This window comes from Oncorhynchus tshawytscha, linkage group LG08 (assembly GCF_018296145.1).
Source record: "Oncorhynchus tshawytscha isolate Ot180627B linkage group LG08, Otsh_v2.0, whole genome shotgun sequence".
Taxonomy (NCBI): Eukaryota; Metazoa; Chordata; class Actinopteri; order Salmoniformes; family Salmonidae; genus Oncorhynchus; species Oncorhynchus tshawytscha.
The window spans coordinates 41414052-41441690 of NC_056436.1; the positions used below are offsets into that span (position 1 = coordinate 41414052).

General features: G+C 42.4%; 1 protein-coding gene across 1 annotated transcript; it reads left to right on the top strand.

Moving 5' to 3' along the window:
• The first annotated feature begins 77 nt into the window (after nt 1-77).
• LOC112256468 (5-hydroxytryptamine receptor 1D-like) lies at nt 78-27639 on the top strand. Its single transcript, XM_024429753.1, has 2 exons — nt 78-820; nt 23290-27639. Exon 2 carries the CDS (start codon nt 24291-24293, stop codon nt 25467-25469), a length of 1179 nt encoding a protein of 392 aa, XP_024285521.1. The 5' UTR covers nt 78-820; nt 23290-24290; the 3' UTR covers nt 25470-27639.

The window sequence follows — 27639 nt, forward strand, 5'->3', positions numbered from 1 at the left end:
GACCTGCCAACATCACCATCAATATAAAAAAGACTCATCCCCACGCCGAGCCAAAGACAGCCCTGCATGAACGTCAGTTCGCAACATGGTTAGCGCGCAGGCTGGCAATAAAACTGTCAGAAGTACGAGCAAACTTGAGTTAACGCGACGGACGCACTCAATATATTTAATGCGTGAATTTCTTCAACGCTGCCTGGATACAATTTTCTCATAAAGCTTGTTGAAGTTTTACTGATTTACTTGAGAGCCATGAATCCAGAGCGCATCAACACAGCGGTTGGTCACCCCTCTTTCCAAGGGGGCATCGACACACCTCGCGCTGTAGACACTATGGCATGTTACTACAGCTCTCATTGGTAAATACAGAGGGTATACAGGACAATGCGACCGGTGCTATATTTCTCCATTTCAAACACAGGGAAAGTGTAGCTTCATTTGATTATCCATTAAATAACGTCTGCTTGGACTGTTGTGGGACCAATTCATAACCAAAAGGATTGGCTTACCGTTGAAAAGTATTCGGGTAGTACTTTTTCTGATGTTTGAATGGGAAACATCAGTTCAGAGCAGAGGATGCTTCACTACACATGAACTACATGTTGGGACCACTCAAGTCTTGTGAGACATAGTATAGAGACCTTTGGAAACACCCGAATATTTAGGTGTCTGTTGTTATCTTTCAGCACAAGGAAATCTGAACAGAATGTTCTAAATGGACGTGCGTAATGGGCATTTCGCACATAACTTAGTAGGGTTCTGAAGACATTTGTTACGAGAGCAAAAACACCTAATTATCCTGTGGCTTAAATCGAAAAACAAGGTAAGTAGAATGTGTATGTATGCATTTAGATTTTTCCATGTTAGGCTATAAAGTGCAGCCGTGTAACCGTGTTGTTGTCTTCGTTTCCATTATGCGCTGACAATTCAAGATACCCTGATTCTGAATACCTAATAAAAGATCTGGTAAACTACTTGGATTTCCACGATAGAGCATATCAAGAAAGTAAACAGGAAGGATGGATTTGTACACGTTGTAAAAACACATCAGGGCTATCCAGATATTTTCGAAAAACACATTAAGGTATATAAGTGAATTCAATTATGTTATATGGAGGCGCAGTGAATATCATAAGCACATATCTCAACAAAACAGGGGTCCTGTAGGTCTAAATGGTGTTGCTGTGTGCTCTGTGTCAGTTGCGCAGATTGCGCGTGTGGAGGAACCTGCCCAAGGGTTGTTGTATTATACTCCGCTCGCCCAAGGATGTAGAATTGGCTTGGAAAGGCTCCTGAAATGTGTCTTGGGGAGATACAATAGCAAATCCTGTTTATTTTAGTACCATGAAACGCACGAGCAGTCAAGGGGGAAATTGTTGTGTAGATATTAGGGTGAACAAACAGTAGATGGTGGTCCTCCCCTGCAATTATACACGTTTGTCATGACTTTTTATGCCTGTCGAGGGGTATTTTGAAAACTAGGTTTTAGTGGAAGGCCCCCCACAAATAAATATATACTGTATTTTAGGGAAACCTGTTTCCCTATAAAAGAAAAGTTAGCTTCCAGCATTTCAAAACATTTAGCCATGGAGAAAATGTGCTGTATTATAGTGCTATTTTACACATTTTGGCATGGCATAGCTCATCTCATGCTATTATTCACATTTTGCCATGAGGCAGAGAGAAAAAGTTGCAGCTGGCCAATCAGCGTTCTACTCATATGAATATGTTTTTTATGACCGGTACACACACACACACCATTCCCTCATAGAAAATATGCTTTTTAACATACTTAATTAAAACTATTTCACTAAATTAATTATAGGTCATATTTCTTGATAATCTTGAAACACTGGATACTTTCAACGTTGACTTTGGGCCAAAACGTATAAATAACATTTTCAAACTGTATAACTGATTAATGCACCGTCATAACAGGTCATTTAATGATTAAAAACAACAAAATGAATAAGATATGGCTACAGAAGTACGATTTCCTACCGATCTCTAACGCTTTCGTTAGGGTTTGGAGGCAGATAGCCTAGTGGTGGAGGCGGCAGGTAACCTCTCTGGAGCAGGATTTCATCAATGATCTCTCTGTACTTTGCTCTCTGTCTCCTAGTCCCAGTCCCTGCCACTGAAAAACCTTATCTAGACAGGTGTGTAGAAACATCAAGGATAATCAATGGAAACAGGACTCACCTGAGCTCAATTTCAAGTCTCATAGCAAAGGGCTTGAATACTTACAGTTGAAGTTGAAGGTTTACATGCACTTAGGTTGGAGTCATTAAAACTAGTTTTTCAACCACTCCACAAATTTCTTGCTAACAAACTATAGTTTTGGCAAGTCGGTTAAGACATCTACTTTGTGCATGACACAAGTACTTTTTCCAACAATTGTTTACAGACAGATTATTCCACTTATAATTCACTGGATCACAATTCCAGTAGGTCAGAAGTTTACATACACTAAGTTGACTGTGTCTTTAAACAGCTTGGAAAATTCCAGAAAATCATATCATGGCTTTAGAAGCTTCTGATAGGCTAATTGACATAATTTGAGTCAATTGGAGTTGTACCTGTGAAAATATTTCAAGGCCTAGCTTCAAACTCAGTGCCTCTTTGCTTGACATCATTGGAAAATCAAAAGAAATCAGCCAAGACCTCAGAAGAAAATTGTAGACCTCCACAAGTCTGGTTCATCCTTGGGAGCAATTTCCAAACGCCTGAAGGTACCACGTTCATCTGTACAAACAATAATACGCATGTTTATAGTAAGTATAAACACCATGGGACCACGCAGCCATCATACCGCTCAGGAAGGAGATGAGTTCTGTCTCCTAGAGATGAACGTACTTTGGTGCGAAAAGTGCAAATCAATCACAGAACAACAGCAAAGGACCTTGTGAAGATGCTGGAGGAAACAGGTACAAAAGTATCTGTATCCATAGTAAAACTATGGAGTCCTATGTCGACATAACCTGAATGGCCGTTCAGCAAGAAAGAAGCCACTGCTCCAAAACCGTCATAAAAAAGCCAGACTACGGTTTGCGTCTGCACATGGGGACAAAGATCGTACTTTTTGGAGAAATGTCCTCTGGTCTGATGAAACATAAATAGAACTGTTTGGCCATAATGAACATTGTTGTGTTTGGAGGAGAAAGGGGGAGGCTTGCAAGCTGAAGAACACCCAACCGTGAAGCACGGGGGTGGCAGCATCATGTTGTGGGGGTTCTTTGCTGCAGGAGGGACTGGTGCATTTCACAAAATGAATGGCATCATAAGGCAAGAAAATTATGTGGATATATTGAAGCAACATCTCAAGACATCAGTCAGGAAGTTCAATCTTGGTCACAAATGGGTCTTCCAAATGGAAAATGACCCCAAGCATACTTCCAAAGTTGTGGCAAAATGGCTTAAGGACAACAAAGTCAAGTTATTGGAGTGGACATCGCAAAGCCCTGACCTCAATCCTATAGAAAATTTGTGGGCAGAACTGAAAAAGCTGACTCAGTTACATCAGGTCTGTCAGGGGGAATGTGCCAAAATTCACCCAACTTAGTGTGGGAATCTTGTGGAAGGCTACCCGAAATGTTTCACCCAAGTAAAACAGTTTAAAGGCAATGCTACCACATACTAATTGATTGTTTGTAAACTTCTGACCCACTGTGAATGTGATAAAATAAATAATATCTGAAATGAATAATTCTCTCTACTATTATTCTGACATTTCACACTACCACCACACTGACCATCAACACGGGGGCCCCTCAGGGGTGTTTGCGTAGTTCCCTCCTGTACCCTCTGTTCACCCGCTACTGTGTGGCCACGTACAACTCCAACACCATCATCAAGTTTGCTGACGACACTATGCTGGTAGAACTGAACACCGATGACGACGAGGCAGCTTATAGAGAGGAGGTCCGAGACCTGGCACTGTGGTGACAGGACAACAACCTCTCCCTCAAGACAAAGGAGCTAATCGTGGAGGGGCGAGCAAGGCCCCATTCACATCGATGGGGCTGTAGTGGAGCGGGTCGAGATCTTCAAGTTCCTCTGTGTCCACATCACTAAGATATTCACATGGTCCACACACCCCCATACAGTTGTGTGTGGCCACGTACAACTCCAACACCATCATCAAGTTTGCTGACGACACTATGCTGGTAGAACTGAACACCGATGACGACGAGGCAGCTTATAGAGAGGAGGTCCGAGACCTGGCAGGGCACCACAGCAGCTTGAAGAGGGCACCACAGCAGCTTTCCCCCTCTGGAGGCTGAAAAGATTTGGCATTGGCCCTCAGATCCTCAAAAAGTTATACAGCAGCACCACTGAGTCCATCTTGACTGACTGCATCACCGCTTGGTACGGCAACTACAAGACACCCGACCGCCAGGCGCTACAAAGGGTGGTGAATATGGCCCTGAACGTCACTGGGGCTGAGTTTGGCCTCCAAACCATAAGATTGCTAAATAGTTGATCAAATGGCTACACAGACTACCTGCATTGACCCTTTCTTGGACTGACTATGCACTCACACTGGACTCTACCTACACACTCACACATACTTAAACTGACTACTTTTCCTTCACTCATGCGGAGATCATCTGTTTACCCACACTGTGTCTCACAAAGACACAGCGGTTGGAACCAAAAATCTCCAATTTGGACTCCAGACCAAATAACACATTTCCACCAGTCTAATGTTCATTGCTTGTGTTTCTTGGCCCAAGCAAGTCTTGTTTTATTATTGGTGTCTTTAGTAGTGGTTTATTTACAGCAATTCGACCATGAAGGCCTGATTCTCACAGTCTCCTCTGAACAGTTGATGTTGAGATGTGTCTGTTACTTGAACTCTGTTAAGCATTTATTTGGGCTGCAATTTCTGAGGCTGGTAACTCAAATGAACTTATCCTCTGCAGCAGAGGTAACTCTGGGTCTTCCATTCCTGTGGCGGTCCTCATGAGAGCCAGTTTCATCATAGCGCTTGATGGTTTTTGCGACTATATTTGAAGAAACTTTAAAAGTTCTTGACATTTTCCGGATTGACTGACCTTCACGTCTTAAAGTAATGATGGACTTATTTGAACAGCTTAATTGAGCTGTTCTTGCCATAATATGAACTTGGACTTTTACCAAATAGGGCTATCATCTGTATACCCCACCTACCTTGTCACAACACAACTGATTGACTCAAACGCATTAAGAAGGAAAGAAATTCCACAAATGAACTTTTAAGAAGGCACACCAGTTAATAATTGAAATGCATTCCAGGTGACTACCTCATAAAGCTGGTTGTGAGAATGGCAAGAGTGTGCAACGCTATCATCAAGGCAAAAGGTGGCTATTTGAAGAATCTCAAATATAAAATATATTTGGATTTGTTTAACACTTTTTTGGTTACTACATGATTCCTTATGTGTTTTTCATAGTTTTGATGTCTTCACTATTATTCTACTATGTAGAAAATAGTACAAATAAAGAAAAACCCTTGAATGAGACTGTTTTCTAAAACTTTTGACCGGTAGTGTACATATAGTAGCTACCTCATAACCCTGCACGTCAACTTGGTAATGGTACTCCCTCTGTATAGCCATGTATATTTTTACCCGTTATTCGCTGTGTATTTATTCCTTGTCACTATTTCATTATTTTATTTTCTTAGTCTACACCTTTCTGTTTACGAAGCATGTGACAAATAACGTTTCATTTTCACAGCCATTTCTCTACCTGCCCATATAGTGCATATTGTTTCTGTCTTCAGTCATAACATGCACCACTGCAGATCTGATCTGATCTGGGGTGAAGTTGTATTTGTGCACAATGCTGCCAGGCATGTGCTGGGTCTGTGAGCAATGCTCTTTGCTAGTGAAGTTATATCCATGTTGCCGGTGACCTTAGAGTTAATGGGCCATGACTACAGTCTAGAGTGTGAATTATACAGTGACTTTCGGGGGGGCCCTCTATTGGGTGCATGTGCCTAATTGTAAAGACATTTCATTTAATGGTAAAAATGTATTACTTATTAATGGGGCATGAACAGAACCAGTCATGATGTTTTCATCTGATTGTCAAACAAATCACTTCAAAGTAGGCTTCCTGCGCACGTTCGTCCACTCCAAAATAATTCCAGCATCCAAATACTACACTGTGCTCCCGCCATTTGGTACAACACACCACAAACTGTATTACAATTTCCGATTGTCATTAGGCCTACACCCTTGTAACCTGAATTAATTGATGCAGCTTGCTGGCAAACCTTTTTTGTAAAAGGAAAAGTTGGGAAACCTGCAAAGGGGCTGAAATACAGGACTGTCCCGGGATGACAAATGTAGCCACACGGGAAAAACATGTGTTTAAACCATGACAGGGGTGGGGGTGTGGGTTAAGCTTTTATTTTCACATTTACCACTGTAGCAGTTCAAAATTGCATTTGAAACAAATAGGAGAATGGTTAAATTAGCATTTAAAGACATGCTGTGGAACATTGGCGCCTGCTAAGTATTTTTTAAACCTCCCGCTTTGGGCTGGATGTGTCAATGTGTAGTTCATACATGCATAATCTATGAGGATAATTACTGTCTTACCTCAATTAGGCATGAAATACCTCGTTTGAAAGCGACTGTTTTTCTGAAAGCTGTGCTGCGTAATTTTCCCTACATTTCCCCCCCACGTGGGCCAGCCCTCTAGCAATTTTAGTTCTATGAGATTCAGCCCCTTGCCATTTGAGTGACCACTAGCAAGATGAACGCAGCAGATTGAGAGAGAGCGTGCAATGCGTGGTGCACATATGTGACAGTACGCAATTCGGGGACCACTTTTGGCACTACTTTCAGAACTAGTGGCTAAGAAGTTATACAAAAGTACCGGAGAATCCCCTGTAATTCCCAGTCTGACACTGTCTGAAAGGCGGGTGTTGCTTCAGTGTCTTCATGTCAGATCAACGGATGTTCTCTCTCAATTTTTCTCTCCATCCTTCCCCTCTGTCTCTTGTCTCGTCTCCTACAATCCGACATACATCTCTCTTCCACACCATCCTCCATGTTCTTTGGTGTGTGAAGGCATTAATGCCATCTCAGTGCTTTCATAACTATTATAATAAAATGCCATTTAGCAGACACTTTTGTCCATTAGCAGACGCTTTTATCCAAAGCGACTTAGTCATGAGTGCATACGTTTGTCGTATGGGTGGTCGTTGGAATTGAACACACAATCCTGGCATCGCAAGCGCCATACAAGACTGCAAGATGACAATGAACATTGTGTGATGGGCCCTTACAATGAATAATTAGCACTTGATAGTGAATAGTGGTGTATTAGGGGACATATTTATTAAAGCATTGGATATATACTTCCACAATCGTTGAGGATATTCCTAATGTATGTGGGAACATCTTTTTTTTTTAAATGGTTCATTTTATTTAACTAGGCAATTCAGTTAAGAACAAATTCTTATTTACAATGACGGCCTAACCCGGACGACACGGGGCCTATTGTGCGCTGCCCTATGGGTCTCCCAATCACGCCCGGATGTGATACAGCCTGTAATCAAACCAGGGTCTGTAGTGACACCTCTAGCACTGAGATGCTACAGATGATGGAGGCCACTGTGCCTTAGACACTTCGAAAGTTATTTTTATTTCTGGAACTAACATGGTCTGTCAAGGTCTCTGCTAGAAGACTGTTTTCAACGTGACACAAAGGCACTGTCCAGCTGAGACCAGCTGTGCTTCCCTCTTGGCTGAAGGACATCCATCCCTTCAGGCAGTAGCAAAGTGAAATCAATTGGAAGCTTAAAGTGATATTGGCAGATTAAAGTGCATTAAATATGAGGGGGATTGTGATTTGGAGGCGAGAAAAAGCACGCACGAGAGCACGCACGCTCTCTCACACCATGGGTGTCTTGACATTGTCTCACAGGATATGAAATGTTACGGCTCAGTAAGTTGAATCTAGAATTGGCTTCCAATTTCGCAACAAGGCATCCTTCACTCACGCTGCCAAACATACCCTTGTAAAACTGACCATCCTGCCAATCCCCGACTTCGGCAATGTCATTTACAAAATAGCCTCCAATACCCCACTCAATAAATTGGATGCAGTCACCATAGCAGCACCCACCTGTAGCACGCGCTCCAGCAGGTATAGCTCACTTGTCACCCCCAAAACCAATTCTTCCTTTGGCCGCCTCTCCTTCCAGTTCTCTGCTGCCAATGACTGGAACGAACTACAAAAATCTCTGAAACTGCAAACACTTATCTCCCTCACTAGCTTTAAGCACCAGCTGTCAGAGCAGCTCACAGATTACTGCACCTGTACATAGCCCATCTATAATTTAGCCCAAACAACTACCTCTCCCCTACTGTATTTATTTATTTAATTTTTTATTTTGAAATTGAGCTCAGGTGCATCCTGTTTCCATTGATCATCCTTCATGTTTCTACAACTTGATTGGAGTCCACATGAGGTAAATTCAATTGATTGGACTTCATTTGTAAAGGAACAAGCATGTCTATATAAGGTCCCACAGTTGACAATGCATGTCAGAGCAAAAACCAAGCCATGGGGTTGAAGGTATTGTCTGTAGAGCTCAGAGACAGCATTGAAGGTCCCAAAGAACACAGTGGCCTCCATCATTCTGAAATGGAAGAAGTTTGGAACCACCAAGACTCTTCTTTGAGCTGGCCGCCCGTCCAAACTGAGCAATAGGGGGAGAAAGGCCTTGGTCAGGGAGGTGACCAAGAACCCAATGGTCATTCTGACAGAGCTCCAGAGTTCCTCTGTGGAAATGGGAGAACCTTCCAGAAGGACAACCATCTCTGCAGCACTCCACCAGGCCTTTACGGAAGCCACTCTTAAGTAAAAGGCACATGACAGCCCGCTTGGAGTTTGCCAAAAGGCACCTAAAGACTATCAGACGATGAGAAACAAGATGCTCTGGTCTGATGAAACCAACATTGAACTATTTGGCCTAAATGCCAAGCGTCACATCTGGAGGAAACCTGGCACCATCCCTACGTTGAAGCATGGTGGTGGCAGCATCATGCTGTGGGGATGTTTTTCAGAGGCAGGGACTGGGAGACTAGTCAGGATATAGGGAAAGATGAACGGAGCAAAGTACAGAGAGATCCTTGATTTTTTTTTTTACTCACACTGGGGCAAAGGTTCACCTTCCAACAGGACAACCATCCCTAAGCACACAGCCAACATAACGGCGGAGTGGCTCCGGGACAAGTCTCTGAATGTCCTTGCGTGGTCCAGCCAGAGCCCGGACTTGAACCCGATCAAACTCCAATCTCTGGAGAGACCTGAAAATAGCTGTGCAGCGACGCTCCCCATCCAACCTGACAGAGCTTGAGAGGATCTGCAGAGAAGAATGGGAGAAACTTGTCTAAAAACCTGTTTTTGCTTTGTCATGTGTGTGTGTATATTAATGTGTGTATATTAATGAGGTGGGAAAAACAATTTAATCAATTTTAGAATAAGGCTGTAACGTAAAAAAATGTGGGAAAAGTCCAGGGGTCATGAATACTTTCCGAATGCACTGTATGAATAGTAGGCCTACACTTTGCATGTACTGTATGATTTAATGGATGTTGAATATAATTCATATTTACTTGCCTGTGATGCATGGCAGAATTTTGATGTGACTCAATCAGAAGCAAAAGCTGGAAGTAATTGCATTGTAATTTCTGAAAGTGATAATGAATCAAATAAAGATTTTGTCACAGGTGAAACGCTTACTTACAAGCCCTTAAACAACAATGCAGTTAAGAAAGAAAAAAAGATAAGAATAACAAATGATTAAAGAGCAGCAGTAAATAACAATAGCAAGGCTATATACAAGGGGTACCGGTACAGAGTCAATGTCGATTGGTGGGGGCACCGGTGTTGAAGTAATATGTACATGTAAGTAGAGTTATCAAAGTGACTATGCATAACAGACAGTAGCAGCACCGTGGGGTGGCAATGTAAATAGTCTGGGTAGCCATTTGATTAGCTGTTCAGGAGTCTTATGGCTTGGGGTAGAAGCTATTTAGGAGCCTCTTGGACCTAGACTTGGTGCTCTGGTACAGGTTGCTATGCGGTAGCAGAGAGAACAGTCTATGACTAGGATAGCTGGAGACTTTGACAATTTTGAGTAACAAATATGTAGATAAATTAGACAATCATCATCTCAGAAATGAGCCTTTTGAATTTTCGCTAAATATACCTGACGCCAGGGTAAATTAGCCAAGCTCTCTGTCTCAATACAGTTGGACAGTTCCCATATAAATTCTTATGACTACCAGGCTTAAAGAATTGCCAGCATCCCACACACCAGAATTATTGAGACAAAATCACTAATCCCATTAGGTCTTAATCCAGGATTTCATTTCCCTGAGTGACACAATCACACAGTTTCTCAGTCATGGATGTAAATGATTTCTTCCGTCCGTCCATCTCCCCCCTCTCTTTATCACTCTCTTTATTCAGGTCTCTTTTTATCTCTTTCCTTGCATCCCCTCCTATTTTCTCATCCCCTGCTATCCCCTCCAATTCGTCCTATCTCTGTATCCACAATATATCTCTCAGTAATATGGGCAGGGAATGTAATTATGCCTTCAACTAATGAAACTGTGTCCTAAGAATGGGCTCTCCAGATGGAAACCATGTAATTATCAGCCTGTTCAGTAATTATAGATCAGGACAATATATCAATAAGGGGGCAATGACAGGAAAAGCATTAGCAGCCATAGTTGCCACATAGTCCGTACATTGCGGCTCTCATGTGAAACCATTAGTGGGGACTCTAGAAGGCCTTCTGTGCATTGATAGATTCATCCATTGCTTAAGTCCCTCCCATGTAGATAAGTGTTTGTAATTTGTTTTTGGAAAACCAAATGTGAAAAACAGCAGGACATTTTTTTTAACTTTCCCCCAGTCTAACATCCTGTCACTTTTATGAAAACATGTCCAACTCGAGATTTAACAATCACTCCCTGTCACATCTTGCAATATTGAAGAGGTAAAAGCACTCAACGTGCGTTCCAATAGTTTGAAAGCCATATAGCACAAAAACAAATGTACTTCCAAAGGCATTCTGTGAATTGCTTGCGTTCCATGGGACTCCCTCGGGGGGGTTGTGTGGGGTTAGACCTGCCTCTGTCTGAACATCTCATGGTGACAGACAAGACTGACTCTGTCTGTCTGTCTCTTACTCTCCCAGTGTTAGTAAAGCACTCGGGTGATAAGACGCCACACTGCACCCCTATATAGCTGCCTGTTTGTGATCCTCAAGCGGATAACAAGGTGAGCTGATTCTTGGCAGGCGTTCAGCTCTCGAATCAGCCCTTGTATCTTGCAGAGATAGTCCCCAAGCCCCTCTTATATCTTGCTGTAAATCAAAGTGCATTCATAGTCTCAAAAGGATTTGAAAATATTCTGTAGTCAAGGAACTGTGTGCTGCAACCTTCAGATAGTTCAAGTGTATCTGTCCCGTCTTCACCAGTCACCCCACGTGACTGTGTATCGGTCATTATCAGGGTGCTGATTTGAAAAACTTGAAAAAAGGTCATGGGTCAAAGTTGTAGCTCAAAAAATGCATTTATTTTTCAATCCATTATCTCAGCATTACAGTGAACTTCCACCAACTCTATAGTAAAATGAGAGTGGTATCTGATGACCTTGGAGGATATATTCTCTTCAAAGGGGGGGACACGCTTGACCCAAACTGCTATAGACCTAAATCTATCCTACCCTGCCTTTCTAAGGTCTTCGAAAGCCAAGTTAACAAACAGATCACCAACCATTTCAAATCCCACCGTACCTTCTCAGCTATGCAATCTGGTTTCAGAGCTGGCCATGGGTGCACCTCAGCCATGCTCAAGGTTCTAAACGATATCTTAACCGCCATCGACAAGAATCAATACTGTGCAGCCGTATTCATTGACCTGGCCAAGGCTTTCGACTCAATCACCACATCCTCATCGGCAGACTCAACAGCCTTGGTTTCTCAAATGATTGCCTCGCCTGGTTCACCAACTACTTTTCTGACAGAGTTCAGCGTGTCAAATCTGAGGGCCTGTTGTCCGGGCCTCTGGCAGTCTTTATGGGGGTGCCACAGGGTTCAATTCTTAGGCCGACTCTCTTCTCTGGATATATCAATGATGTCGCTCTTGATGCTGGTGAGTCTCTGATCCACCTCTACGCAGACGACACCATTCTGTATACTTCTGGCCCTTCTTTGAACACTGTGTTAACAACCCTCCAGACAAGCTTCAATGCCGTACAACTCTCCTTCCGTGGCCTCCAACTGCTCTTAAATACAGGTAAAACTAAATGCATGGTCTTCAACCGATCGTTGCCTGCACCTGCCCGCCCGTCCAGCATCACTACTCTGGACGGTTCTGACTTAGAATATGTGGACAACTACAAATACTTATGTGTCTGGTTAGACTGTAAACTCTCCTTCCAGACTCACATAAAACATCTCCAATCCAAAGTTAAATCTAGAATTGGCTTACTATTTTGCAAACAGAGCATCCTTCGCTCATGCTGCCAAACATAACCTCGTAAAACTGACCATCTTACTGATCCTCGACTTTGGCAATGTAATTTACAAAATATCCTGCAACACCCTACTCAACAAATTGGATGCAGTCTATCACAGTGCATCCGTTTTGTCACCAAAGCCCCATATACTACCCACCACTGCGACCTGTACGCTCTCGTTGGCTGGCCCTCGCTTCATACTCATCGCCAAACCCACCGACTCCAGGTCATATACAAGACCCTGCTAGGTAAAGTCCCGCCTTATCTCTACTCGCTGGTCACCATAGCTGCACCCACCCATAACACGTGTTCCAGCAGGTATATCTCACTTGTCACCCCCAAAGCCAATTCCTCCTTTGGCCGCCTCTCCTTCCAGTTCTCTGCTGCCAATGACTGGAACGAACTACAAAAATCTCTGAAACTGGAAACACTTATCTCCCTCACTAGCTTTAAGCACCAGCTGTCAGAGCAGCTCACAGATCACTGCACCTGTACATAGCCCATCTATAAATAGCCCAAACAACTACCTCTTCCCCTACTGTATTTATTTATTTTGCTCCTTTGCACCCCAGTAGTTCTACTTTGCACACTCATCTACTGTCAAATCTACCATTCCAGTGTTTTAATTGCTGTATGGTATTTACTTCACCACCATGGCCTATTTATTGCCTTTACCTCCCTTATCTCACCTCATTTGCTCACACTGTATATATACTTATTCTTCTGTATTGACTGTATGTTTGTTTATTCCATGTGTAACTCTGTGTTGTTGTATGTGTCGAACTGCTTTGCTTTATCTTGGCCAGGTCGCAATTGTAAATGAGAACTTGTTCTCAACTTGCCTACCTGGTTAAATAAAGGTGAAATAAAAATAAAAATAAAAAACAAATACAAATATTGGGGAGAAAGACACCGAGCAGATTTGACAGATTCACAACTGCAACACCCCAAGGGCAAATACTTACTGTGGGTTTTTATTTGCAGTAACGTAATACTCTGAAAGAATCTCCCTATTAAACTCTTAAACTCTTCCCCCAAGTATGTGTTTCGTACAGTAATTCTCTCAAGAGTGGTTCCCGTCATTTAGAAGAAAATAGATGTTATTGGGGTCAGACGGCAGTGCAACAAATTCACAATTAAATCAATGCATTTCAGCTTAGCATGATAACCAGAGTTGTCCCTAGGGTGCACTAACCAAAGAGTTTTGATCAAACTGAACAACTCCTGTTTAATTCCTGGCCCCGAGTCACTGTCAGTCCACTCCTACTGTAACATCCTCTACACAATAGCAAAAATAGACCTTCTTGAGGGTTTTAACTGATTGGATACACTGAACGATCAACAGTTTTTAAATTGCTTTGGTGCTATTTTCACAAGTATTTGGTACATTTTCTGAACTCTTAGTATAAAACTCCAAACTGGAGGCACTTGTAAGGCGGCAAGTCTTATATTTCAAATATTTTATTGCGCATTTTGTTTGAAGACATCTTTCAGAAAAGAACAATTGATCTAAAATGTAAAGTATACTGTGAAAGACCATGAGAACATCTTCTCAATTTAGTTGTTTCAACAACCACTTAAACCAATAGTGGGAAAAAATGCTATTTCTCAAGCAGCAGTTTTGCTCATGCCGTTCACGTGCCATTTACCATACGTAGCCCACCCGCCCATGACCCACCCTTCTCCCGACCGGCGACACTAGAGCTGCTAGTCTGAGGCAAGATGCTTTTTCAGCATCAAGTTAGTAAGCGCATGGCGGATTGATTCTAACTGGGGTCACATACAAAAATGTGTGGACTCAAAATGTGACTTGTCAAAATATATCATAATAGCCTTTATAGTACATTATGTATGTATGTATCCTACTTTATGTTTATAATTTACAAACATATTTTCTGTATGCAGTTCTCAAAATCTGTTGTAGACAAACCAGTTTAAAATGTCTAGGTTTACCACATGGTTAAGTGATTACTTAATCCGACTGCTCTTAATTGATAATTGTCCAATGTAATTTAACAAATGAGAAGACATATCAAGAGTAATATGAGCATTGAATTGTGAAATGCAATTAGACTGAACAAAAATATATAAACGCAACATGCAACAATTTCAAATATTTTATTGGGTTACAGTTCATATAAGGAAATCGGTCAATTGAAATACATTTATTAGGCCCGAATCTATGGATTTCACATGACTGGGAATACAGATATGCATCTGTTGGTCACAGATACCTTAAAAAAAAGGTAGGCGTGGATCAGAAAACCAGTCAGTAGCTGGTGTGACCAGCCTTTGCCTCATGCTGTGTGACACACATCTCCTTCACGTAGAGTTTATTAGGCTGTTGATTTTGGCCTGTAGAATGTTGTCCCACTCCTCTTCAATGGCTGTGTGAAGTTGCTGGATATTGGAGGGAACTGCAACACACTGTCATAGACGTTGATCCAGAACATCCCAAACATGCTCAATGAGTGATATGTCTGGTGAGTATGCAGGCCATGGAAGAACAGGGACTTGTGTAATGATCCTTGCAACATGGGGCTGTGCATTATCATGCTGAAACATGAGGTGATGGCAGCGGATGAATGGCACGACAATGGGCCTCAGAATCTCATCACGGTATCTCTGTGCATTCATATTGCCATCCATGAAATGCAATTGTGTTTGCTCTCTGTAGCTTATGCCTGCCCATACCATAACCCCACCTCCACCATGGGGCACTCTGTTCACAACATCAGCAAACCACTCGCACACATGATGCCATACATGTGGTCTGCCATCTGCCTGGTACAGTTGAAACCGTGATTCATCCGTGAAGAGCATTCTCCAGCATGCCAGTGGCCATTGAAGGTAAGCATTTACCTCTGTCACGACTTCCGCCGAAGTTGGCTCCCCTGCCTGTTCGGGCGGTGCTCGGCGGTCGTCGTCACCGGTCTACTAGCCGCCACCGATCCCTTTTTCGTTGTCTGTCTGTTTTGTCTTATTAGTTGCACCTGTGTCCTTTTGTGTGTGCTTGATGGGCTTCCTTATTTAAAGTACGTTTACCCGCCCTTGTTTTGTGCGGGATTCATTTTGTGTTATGTGTGTGCGTTAGTTAGGTGTGTTCGTGTTCTGGACCTGGCACCATGTGTTTTGGGTGGTCCATATATTTCCGCGCCCTGTGTTGTGGGCTTGTTTGTTTGTGCCGGATTAAAGTGCACCTTTTCCCTGTGGAACTCTGCGCTCGATTCCTTCCTCACACACCTAGTCCCGCGTGACAACCTCACGGAAGTCTGTTGAGACGCCGAGCTGCATTTAAGTCGTGAGGACAACGAGCATGCAGATGAGCTTCCCTGCGATAGTTTCTGAAATTCTTTGGTTGTGCAAACCCACCGTTTCTTCAGCTGTCCGGGTGGCTGGTCTCAGACGATCTCATAGGTGAAGAAGCCGGATGTGGAGGTCCTGGGATGGCATGACTACACGTGGTCTGCAGTTGTGAGGCCAGTTGGACGTACTGCCAAATTCTCTAAAACGATGTTGGAGACTGCTTATAGTAGAGAAATTAATATTAAATTCTCTGGCACAGCTCTGGTGGATATTCCTGCAGTCAGCGTGCAAATTGCATGCTCCCTCAACTTGAGACATCTGTGGCAATGTGTTGTGTGACACAACTGCACATTTTAGAATGGGCTTTTATTGTACCCAGCACAAGGTGCACCAGTGTAATGATCATGCTGTTAAATCAGCTTCTTGATATGCCACACCTGTAAGGTGGATGGATTATCTTGGCAAAGGAGAAATGTTTACAAACAGCTACACAACATTTTTGGGAAAGAAGCTTTTTGTGCGTTTGGAAAATTTCTGGAATCTTTTATTTCAGCTCATGAAACATAGGACCAACACTTTACATGTTGCCTTTATATTTTTGTTCAGTGTACTTTATATGAATGTGTATTGCAATGTGTAACATGTATTTCTAGATGAAACACTAAGTTTAGTGAAAAAGTGACTGATTTAGTTTGTTGTTACTTAGTAAATGTAAAATGTGCTTAGAGCTTTGAAACAACTGCCTTTTTTGACGATCTGTTTTGAATTTTGTACAAAGCATTGTGAAAATGTACCACATACTTGTGAAAACTTAACCAAGCTATTATATACAAATAACAGAAATAATCACATGTGGTGTAGGCCCAGTTTGCATAAACTGGATGGCCCCCTCTTCCACCTGGGGCAGCTGTGACTAAGATACAGACCACATCAGCATATATCTCCACATTCCATGTAAGGAACTCAGGTGGCCTAGATTTCTCTGGACTCATCCCAATTTCTCTAGGCTGTGAGCAGCATAGTGTACAATAGCAGGGAAAGAATGTGTTTTGAATGGCCGAGTGGCAGGTACAGAACAATAGAGTGGACTGCATTTGATTAAGGGGACTGATTCTATGTGAGTGCGTTGAAGCTTGATGATCAGAAGATTACAAGTTCAGGCTAAGCTTCCGAAGGTGTCACAGAGGATAGTTGTCAGAGGAATGAAAATAGAATTATAAACTGGATGGTTCGAGCCCCGAATGCTGATTGGCTGACAGCCGTGGTATATCACGGGTATGACAAAAAAATGTATTTTTACTGCTCTAATTACGTTGGTAACCAGTTTATAATAGCAATAAGGCACCTTGGGGGTTTGTGGTATATTGCCAATATACCACGGCTAAAGGCTGTATCCAGGCACTCCGCATTGCGTTGTGCTTAGGAACATCCCTTAGCCGTGGTATATTGGCCATATACCACACCCCCTTGTGCCTTACTGCTTAAATATAGAATGTTGACACTGCGAATAAAGGTAGAATAAAGGCAAATAAAGGCAGACAAACACTGAGTATACAAAACATTAAGACCATGACATGGACTGACCAGGTGAGGGAGAGAATATTTTTTAATTGCATTTTATTTTTGGTTGAGGGGCAGCTGTCAGGGGATCTTGCATGGTTGGTGGACTGGCGGTTGGGAGCTTAGGTTGCTGGTTCGGGTTCCCGTTTTGACTTGGTGGGAGATCTGTCAACGTGCCCCTGGGAAGGGCGCTTGACCTTGGTTGCTCCTATGGGTCGCTCTGGACGAGAGATGGTTAGATGACAATGTAATGTAAATGTTGATCGGCTCAACTGCAGGTAGATTGTATGTTTTAATGTTCAATAAAAAATAAACACTGTTTGTGCTTATTTTCACGCTCAACAGTTTTCTGTGAGTTTCAAGAATGGTCCACCACCCAAAGGACATCCAGCCAACTTGACACAACTGTGGGAATCATTAGAGTCAACATGGGCACCACCCTGAATTGTTTGGTATACTCAGTGTATACTAGAAAAAGACAGATGGATAGCTATAGACAGAGAGAGATAGACAGATTTACCATAAAACAGTGTTCCGGACAGACAGTCCTCTCATCTCTTGTGTTCCGTCTCTCCCATATCTGCTTACAGACAGAAAGCCAGTGATAATTTCCCCCCAAACTCTCCTATCTGTCCAGAGGTTCGTGCCCAGAGGTTGGGATTGCAGCATTGTCACTGCACCATCTGCATCTCCGAATACCACAGTCAAAAATCAACACAGGAATTGTTCAAAGACCTCCAAGTCTTTCCCGCAGCACTCTTTGGCGGACTTTCTCTGATGGCTCAATTGCTGCAGCCCTTCTGTTGACTCTGAGTAGCTCGCCCACGGACGTTAAGAGATTAGAATCCTACATAGGGCCAACTCCACAAAGTCTAACTAAGAGTGGCTTTTCTCAAGTTCTCTCCCCCACCCTTTAGCTCTCTCAACATTTCAAGATTTGGTTTTATGGTCCATTTTCAGGTCATATTCTCTACCTTCAAAAGCCATTTCAGTGAATCTGTATTTCTTATAATTGTTCCAATTCAAAAACTCTGTATTTTTGCAGCCCTCCCCATTATACACTTTTGATCCAAGATTGGAAATGTTAAGATACGTAGTCAGTTTTTTGCTGTTGATCTTCTTATCTAATAAATGTTTTTTTTTGCTTTCATTAGCCTATACCGTACAGACACAGCTACCAGATCTATCATTCAAATCTACAGGCCTCTAGTGTATGAGATGTTTATTACCCACCAAGGTGCGCTGTATCAATATCTCCTCTGCCAAGTTAAACACAACGTCTTGGTCTTCACTATTTCATGCTAATTAAACATCCTTCTCAGGTCAATAATAACAACTAATACAAGTAATAAGAGGTAGTATGTGTAGTAAAAATGGACTGTATTACACATGATTTACAAATATAAAGTGTGTAGTGACATGGTCAGGCAGTAAAATAAATAGAACTGCAGTGTTGACTGTGTATGCGCTATAATTATTTGTTATTCTTATCTCTTTTTGTTTTTAGGTATTTTCTTAAAACTGCAAAACAAGGGCTTGTAAGTAAGCGTTTCACTGTAAGGTCTACTACACCTGTCGTATTCGGCGCATGTGACAGATACAAATTTGATTTGATTTATACGTTTGTGTGTGTGGGTAAGGGTTGGATATGTGGGTAGCCAGTACTAATAATCTCTAAGGTGCAGATAGTCTCTGAGATGCAAATCATTTTTAAGGTGCAGGGAGACAGCTCGGGTTAGCTGTTCAGCAGTCTGATGGCCTGGTGGTAGTAGCTGTCTCAGAGCCTGTTGGTCCTATACCCGATGCTTCGTTACCGCTTGCCAGATGGTAACAGAGTGAACAGTCTATGGCTCGGGTGACTGGAGTCCTTGATTATCTTTCGGGCTTTCCTCAGACACCACCTGGAGTAGATGTCCAGCTTTGTCTCCATCCTCCATTGCCACTCGACTAACCGTATTCCCACCAGTTTACGCCTCTCCACCTGCAGCTTACAATTCGCTTGGCTGAACATTAGTCCACAGTGAGGCATCAGCTCTCCCAAGCTAAATCAATTAGCCTGTCTCCACCTCTGCCATGCGGAGCTCACAGGGCTGTGTTCAGAAGGATTAGCAGCTGACTAGCAATCTCTCCAGAGAGGACCAGGGTTCTGCTGTGGTCTGGCTTTTTCCACTCATTCATTAGCTCAGTAGTTGGAAATAAGCCAAGCCAGAATACTGCATTGCTACTGTATGTGTCATGCTGTTTTGGTGATAAGCTCTTATTTAGTCTCAGTCTCTTATATATATGGTATTGTTGAGTTAGATTGGTTAAGGTTTCTGTTTAGAGGATGCGATACACACAATTACTCATGTATCTCTCTCTTTCTCATTTGGTCTGTTATCTTCTTATTATACACACAGATACAAAAACTCCCACTGGGCACACACTGGTTGAATCAACTTTGTTTCCTCATAATTGAAACTAAATTACATTGATCCGACGTCTGTTCCCAGTGGGATCTCTCTCTCTCTTATGTAGGAATACTGTATTTTCTACGCAATTATAGCCTGACTGCGTTGCTGTATCCACGGGGAAGGTTCCTAGGTAAAGAGACAAGATCTTTATTTATGTTTACATCTCACTAATTATTGGTCACAGGTCAGATAAACCGACTCTGGTCGAATGTTTTGAGGCTATACAGTGTTTGTTTACAAACATTGGAGTAAAACAAGCTTATATTTATATTTTACAACAGTTGAACTAAGCTCATGAGGCATTTAAATATTCTTCAAGAATCAATAGGTATATATCATTAATTTATTTGTAGTAACTGAGGATTCTATTTTTAACTTAAAGGGCATTTATTGCTCTTAGGAGTTCCTATTCCAGATTTGTCCTTATTTCCTACATCTCAGATGAAGCCCATCTCCAATGGGTCACATACTTTAGAAAGCCATAATGTAACTAGATCTGACAAGACTAAAGGGTAGAGCTGCCATCTTTAGGTGTAACCAGTCATAGCTCAGAAGTCAGCGCTCTTATAGGTGACAGGCTTAAATCCCAGGGAAGGCATAAGCGATTCACCATGACGCTTAATAATATCATGATTTTTTTTTCTTCACATCACATTCCATATGGTAAAAGGTCAAAGTCATAGATCAAAGTCTAACATAGCATTTTAGGGGTGTTTACTGATTCGTGTTTACTGATTTAAATCCTCTCTGAAGTATGGTAGTCAAGTTATTTTTCAGACTCATTGGCATCTCAATGAAGATTAGCTAGAGACAGGCATAAATTATGAATAATCCTCTGACTTGCTTGAAGTTTATGCTAAGACTATTCCCACACACCTGTGCTTCTGGCAAACAGTGAGAGGCAAACTAAAAAGAGAATCAGGCAAATTATGCTACCCTCTGCATACTGGATATTTAGCTTATTCAAGCCTATCTCAGAATACAACACTGTCTCTAAGACAACAAAACGATCTAGAAATGTACACTTTTTGTTCTCTTGTAGGAAGCAATCACTCCCCTATTTCTGACTACAAATTATCTATAACTGGGCTAATAACTCGCTAACTAGCAAAGAATATGAATAAAATGTACACATGTGGCTACATGCAGCTCTTGCCTTGATCTTAAAACAAGCGCATCTCAAAACAAGCAAACCTACTCATGACCACAGCTGTAAACACAGTCCAGTTCAAAGTATATGGCACAGATCCATACATGGCAATGGTCAATTTGCATATAGGCTTACTGCAGCTCTGATTGGTTATGCCACACCGGTGTATGTATTGTACAGGCTGAGTCATGCGCAATAGAATCCTACTCCGATGCGTTCTGCCTATAACAATATCTCCTGCATAGTTTGTTTTGTTTCGGTATGTTGCATTGAAAGTGGCTAATATTGCATTGAATCGATAACAATTGCCACAGTAAAGCGAAACTTTGATTGTGTTGACTAACATGGAAAACTCTAAAAAGCTGATTTGAAGTCCAATCTCATGCTTCTCTCCATGGACTGATATTTCTTCTGCACTCTGACAGTCTCAGGGCTACTGCACGCAGTTTAGAGGGAACATTGCTTATGAGAGCATAATCCCCTCGAGTGGCTACTTGTAAATCACCACTATTGTTCTAATGGAGGTGATATGCAGTGTCATATCAGGACGAAACATGCACAGTACATTCTCCCTGGGCTGTCGTCAGGCCAAGTAGTCATGCCTCAGGTCCTCCGAGAGGGGAGAGATCGCACAGAACATCAAATAAGACAGGATAAATACACCAGATAGGACAGACTGACCCTAGCCACCTGGCACAGACTATTGCAGCAAAGCTACTGGGGACTGAGACGGGGGGGTTGGGCGACAGGATCAACCAGGTGGGCTATAGCCCCACCCACTTTGCCAAAGCACAGCCCCCACACCAGAGGGATATCAACAGACCACCAACTTACTACCCTGAGACAAGGTGGAGTATAGCCCACAAAGATCTCCCCCACCACACAAGCCCAAGGGGACACAAGACCGGACAGGAAGATAACGTCAGTGACTCAACCCACTCATGTTGAGTATAGCGACAAAAGCCTGTCAAGACGTGATGCACCCCTCTTAGGGATGGCATGGGAGAGCATTACCACAGCATTCTGCAGCGATGCGCCATCCCACCTGGTTTGCACTTACTGGGACTATCATTTGTTTTTCAAAAGGCCAATGACCCAAAGCACACATCCAGGCTGTGTAAGGGCTATTTGACCGAGGAGAGTCAGATGACCTGGCCCCACAATCACCTGACCTCAACCCAATTGAGATGGTTTGGGATGAGTTTGACTGCAGAGTGAAGGAAAAGCAGCCAACAAGTGCTCAGCATATGGGGGAACTCCTTCAAGACTGTTGGAAAAGCATTACTCATGAAGCTGGTTGAGAGAATGCCACGAGTGTGCAAAGCTATCATCAAGGCAAAGGGTGGCTACTTTGAAGAATCTCACATTTTAAATATATTTTGATTTGTTTCACACTTTTTAGGTTACTACAGGATTCCATGTGTTATTTCATAGTTTTGATGTCTTCACTATTATTCTACAATGTAGCAAATAGTAAAAATAAAAACACTTGAATGAATAGGTGTGTCCAAACTTTTGACTGGTACTGTATGTGTTTAATATACTATGTATATGAGAAAATGTTTGATCACAGAATATTCCATAAATTTCCAGAAAATAAAACATCTGTAACTCATTCACTGTAAAGGGTATTACTATTCTGATTTCAGATGATCAATCCTTACAACATAAAGAAGATGCAACATGCTCTAAGTTTTTTCTCCACCTTCATTAGGTAGTTGTGTAAAAGGCAGTTTGGGGAAAATAACAGATTTTTGTTTAAGATACAGTACACATTTTCACAGGTGTTTCTCTCGACTGATTACCATTTGATTGATGTCGTGCTATTGTATGTTACATCATTTGAAAGGGCTGTTTCTCAGCTTTCAAAATATGTATCATGTTTTCAGATATGGGTTGACACCAGCAAATATTGCTCATTAATGCATGCAGAGGTCATGGTCTGAGTAAATTCTGGAATTCCAAAACTCTCCTTCCGGTTATACAACAATGCCAATATGGTGATTTACAGGTACAGTTAGCTGGTGTTCTAAAGCCTACTGTTTCCACTCCCCTTTAATATTGTATTATCAATCTTGCATGTATGTAATGGCTGAACATAAGGGTTGAGGTAGAAATATGCCTCATAGCATGAGATGCCAGAGGTCGAGCTCACATATTGTTCATTCTTATGTGCATGCACTGCATGTAGGATATTTTATGTAGGTGGGATTGTTGGCGGTTTGAAATGGTGACTCGTATGTACTTCTAATGCACACTTTCTTTCTCTATCTTTCCCATTCTAAGGTCGTCATGCTTCAATTGAAGCTTGGACTTTCGAGAAGCAAAACCAGAACAAAAGCTGTGCAGTACTGTTACTTCCCATCTGGACGTCACACCTGAATGCTTAACTGACCAACAAAGCTTTGACAGGAAAACAGTGAACACACATCAAAAATTAATATTAGCACATGCTGTGCTTCATCCAACTGGGAATCTGCAAATGCCTTGTTCTTTATCACATTGAGTGGTGAATTTCTAAGGCCAAGCCAAAAACATTTGGAATGAAGAAGTGAAGCAGACTTTTCCCCCCTTGATGTGGATCATGTTAACATTCTAGTTAACCCTCAATATCAACAAGACTGGATGACCCAGGCTTTGGAGCTGAGCGCAAATTAAAGGAACCCTGGTTCAGCTTAAAATGAGTACAGAGTGAGCCAATCCTTTGTATCACCATAATCTTTCAGTGTAGATTTTACCCACTGAGAGTTATTGAAACAGGAGGAGACCATGAAAGCAGCAGTTGATAGGAAGTCAGGGTCTGAGGTGTTGTGCTCGACCTGGCTGGAGTGGAGATAAGAGCTTGGGCGAGGGAGAAAACAGAGTTTGATGAGACAAGCAGAATACAAATCAGTGTCTACTGTCCCTCAGCCAGACTGCCGAATCAAACCAATATTAGTGTGTCTGCTGAAATGGACAGTGATTCAGCAACTATAATGGCTTTATTGGTTATGCATTGAAATGGTACGAGCGTAATCAAAAGCTCTAATATGAAACTAAATAGCAATCACCTTTTTTGTAAATCTCAATTTTGGAGATTTTTCTCAGAACCCAGTGTGTCTCCAAGACTGAAATTATGGATAAAGGATCCATCAGGTCCCATGGATACGTGTGACAACCAACAGTGACACCCATCAATGCAGCCCTCGCACCATGCCGAGAAGACAAAGGAAAGCATAGGCCCTCATTTGATTGTGGTCATGTGGCACATCTAGACCTTGAACAAAGGATTAAAGGGGAAAGGCAAGATGGATCAGGATAATAGCTCCGTTGATCCGTTCTTCACCAACACCACGGAGAGCTCTGAACCCACAGAGGCACAATGGGACAAAGCCACTCTCCTGGGGCTCCAGATCATCCTGTCAGCCATCTTGGCAATCGTCACCCTGGCCACCGTGCTGTCCAATGCCTTTGTCATCGCCACCATATTCCTGACTCGGAAGCTACACACGCCAGCCAACTTTCTGATTGGCTCGCTGGCTGTGACAGACCTGCTGGTGTCCATCCTGGTCATGCCTATCAGCATCTTGTACACAGTGAGTAAGACCTGGGCCCTGGGGCAGATTGTCTGCGACATCTGGCTGTCATCGGACATCACCTTCTGCACTGCCTCCATCCTGCACCTGTGCGTCATCGCACTGGACCGCTACTGGGCCATCACTGACGCCCTGGAGTACTCCAAGCGCCGGACAATGCGTCGAGCGGGCCTGATGATAACGGTGGTATGGGTGATCTCCATCTCCATCTCCATGCCGCCGCTCTTCTGGAGGCAGGCCAAGGCCAACGAGGAGGTGATGGAGTGCATAGTGAACACGGATCAGATCTCCTACACGCTCTACTCCACCTTCGGGGCGTTCTATGTTCCCACTGTGTTGCTGATGATCCTCTACGGCCGGATCTACGTGGCAGCCCGCTCACGCATCTTTAAGACACCAGTATCGTGCGGCAAGCGTTTCACCACGGCTCAGCTCATCCAGACGTCGGCCGGCTCCTCCATTTGCTCCATCAACTCCGCCTCCAACCAAGAGGGCCACCTGCACCCCGGAGGGGGAGGCAACACGGGAGGAGTGGCAGTAAACGGAGGTGGAGGAAGTAGTGGTGGGTCGCCTCTCTTCAATAACTGCGTGACGGTGAAGCTGGCTGACAGTGTGCTGGAGAGGAAACGTCTGTGCACCGCCCGGGAGAAGAAGGCCACCAAGACGCTAGGCATCATCCTGGGAGCCTTCATTGTGTGTTGGCTACCCTTTTTCGTGGTCACCCTGGTACTGGCCATCTGCAAAGAATGCTGGTTCCACCCAGTGCTCTTCGACGTGTTCACCTGGCTTGGCTACCTAAACTCGCTCATCAATCCTGTTATCTACACTGCCTTCAATGACGAGTTCAAACAGGCCTTCCACAAACTCATCAAGTTCAAGAGATGCTGCTAAGGGAATACGAGTATTGTACATACAAAATATATCATAACCCAGCGTTTCCCAAATGTGGGGTCTCCTGATTTGAAAATGGGATTGCGAGAGAAACTCTGAAGAAAAATAATAATAATTGTGCTTGGTTCATAAAACAGGGGTTAGGTCAGTTGTAATTAATGTGGTTCTATTTTTTAATGTGGTTCTATTTTTTGGGGGGGTATAAACTACAAAATATTATGATCCCGTCACTGAAAGATAAGACTCAGGAACATGTATGCGTCTTCGGTTTCCCTCTACAATGGCCACAAGCCTCATTAGAACAAGAGTGGACAAGACCAGATACTAAGTCAGACTGTGGAGAAAAGAACATCATTCGCTAGTATTCCATCCAATTTGTAAGAGATTTTCATGTGAATATTCTCAAATCTGCCTAAAACAATATGCGCCATCAAACTGAATTGTTGAGGATAAAATGATGTGCATGATGACGTAGTACACATAAAAGTAACTTTTGCCGTTCAATCCCCATGTACCGAATTAAAAGTACAAGTTAAATGGGTTTCCATCACATTTTCAACTCAACTGTTTTGCGTTATATTGCAAATGTGCCCTCTCTGGTCTTGGCACATGCGCTGTAGCCAACAATTCGCAGATACAGTGCAGGTAGGCTACCTACATTGAGATTATTATGGATAAGGGCGAGATTATTTGTACGAATGAATGACATTTTATTTTCATGTGAAATCGCCAATTGGCAACCCATCCCGTATGTGATTAATTGACACAAACAAACATTAAAATAATTCACTATGGTAATTAAATGAGAATTCTTATCCCGGTGTTCTCTGCATTGCGGATCGCGAACAGTGAGAAAAAAAGTCAGGTAAAAATCAATACATAAGTAGCCTAAATAAGGTTGTTTTTGTCAAACGGAAGCCAAACATCGATCATCATGTCACCAGAATATGACTTTCAATATTTATTGAAAAGGAGCATCAAACTCATCACCTTGCACATGGGGCGGCAGGGTAGCCTAGTGGTTTGAGCATTGGACTAGTAACCGGAAGGTTGCGAGTTCAAACCCCCGTTACCCCACTGTTCCTACGCAGTCATTGAAAATAAGAAGTTCATCATAATTTATTTAATCTTGTTTAATAAACTGCATGATTTCCCGAGTCATAGTGGGCGGACCACACAACATAGAGTGATGATGGTTATTACAGTATATCAATAGTTGTACATAAAGGCGTTTCCACATTCATTTTTCTCATAATTAATTTTAGCCGCACAAAAATATCCCATCATGTCTAATGAACAAATTGTCTGTCGGCATTTATACAATTATACAGGCAATTCATGTTTCCTTCTGCCCGTTTTGATTTTTTTCATGCATCAGTTAATTAATCTGCATGAAATGGTTGGATCAAAACATGGTTATTGAACTTCTTTTCTACATAGAAGATCATACTAAACCGTTGCCTGATGATCTTCTGAACTTCCCAATATCTTTCTGATGCATTTCAGTCACTTTAAACCATACATCCTTCAGCATGAAATACTGTCAAAAGTACTATCAGACTGATTTGTAATAACTGTCATATACCCAATTAAAAAAGTAAACATTAGCTGTTGATTACATCCCTTTTTTTACAGGATGGGGTCGCGGAAAAATGTGGATATATCGAAATGGGTCTCTCGCAATTCTTAGTAAATACCGGTATGGGAATATAGGGTCTATTCATATATACTCTGTACTGTGGCATTTGTTCATGTTGTAAACACATGCTCATTGTGTTTGGTCTCTGTACATTTGTTGTACATTGGAACTTCATTGACATGCTTATGAAGTGCCATACATCTTTCAGATATTTCCTTACTAGAAATGTATGCATGCATAAAAAAAATGGAATCAAATATTCCAAGGACTATGAAACTCATTATAAATGAGGGTTTGGGTTGGGATATTACAGACCCCAAAGGAACAGACTTATCATACATGTTTGAGACAAATGAACGAGTCTCTAAAGAATAAGAACTGGTCCTTCTTTGGATGAAAGACATAAGGTAATTAATCCATGGATTATAATTGAGCAGTGGATCATAAGGCCCCATTGGACTGGGAAAGACATGGTAAATTGTTACAGAAGTGTCACATACAGAGGCGGATCTTCCTTAACACGTCTGTGGT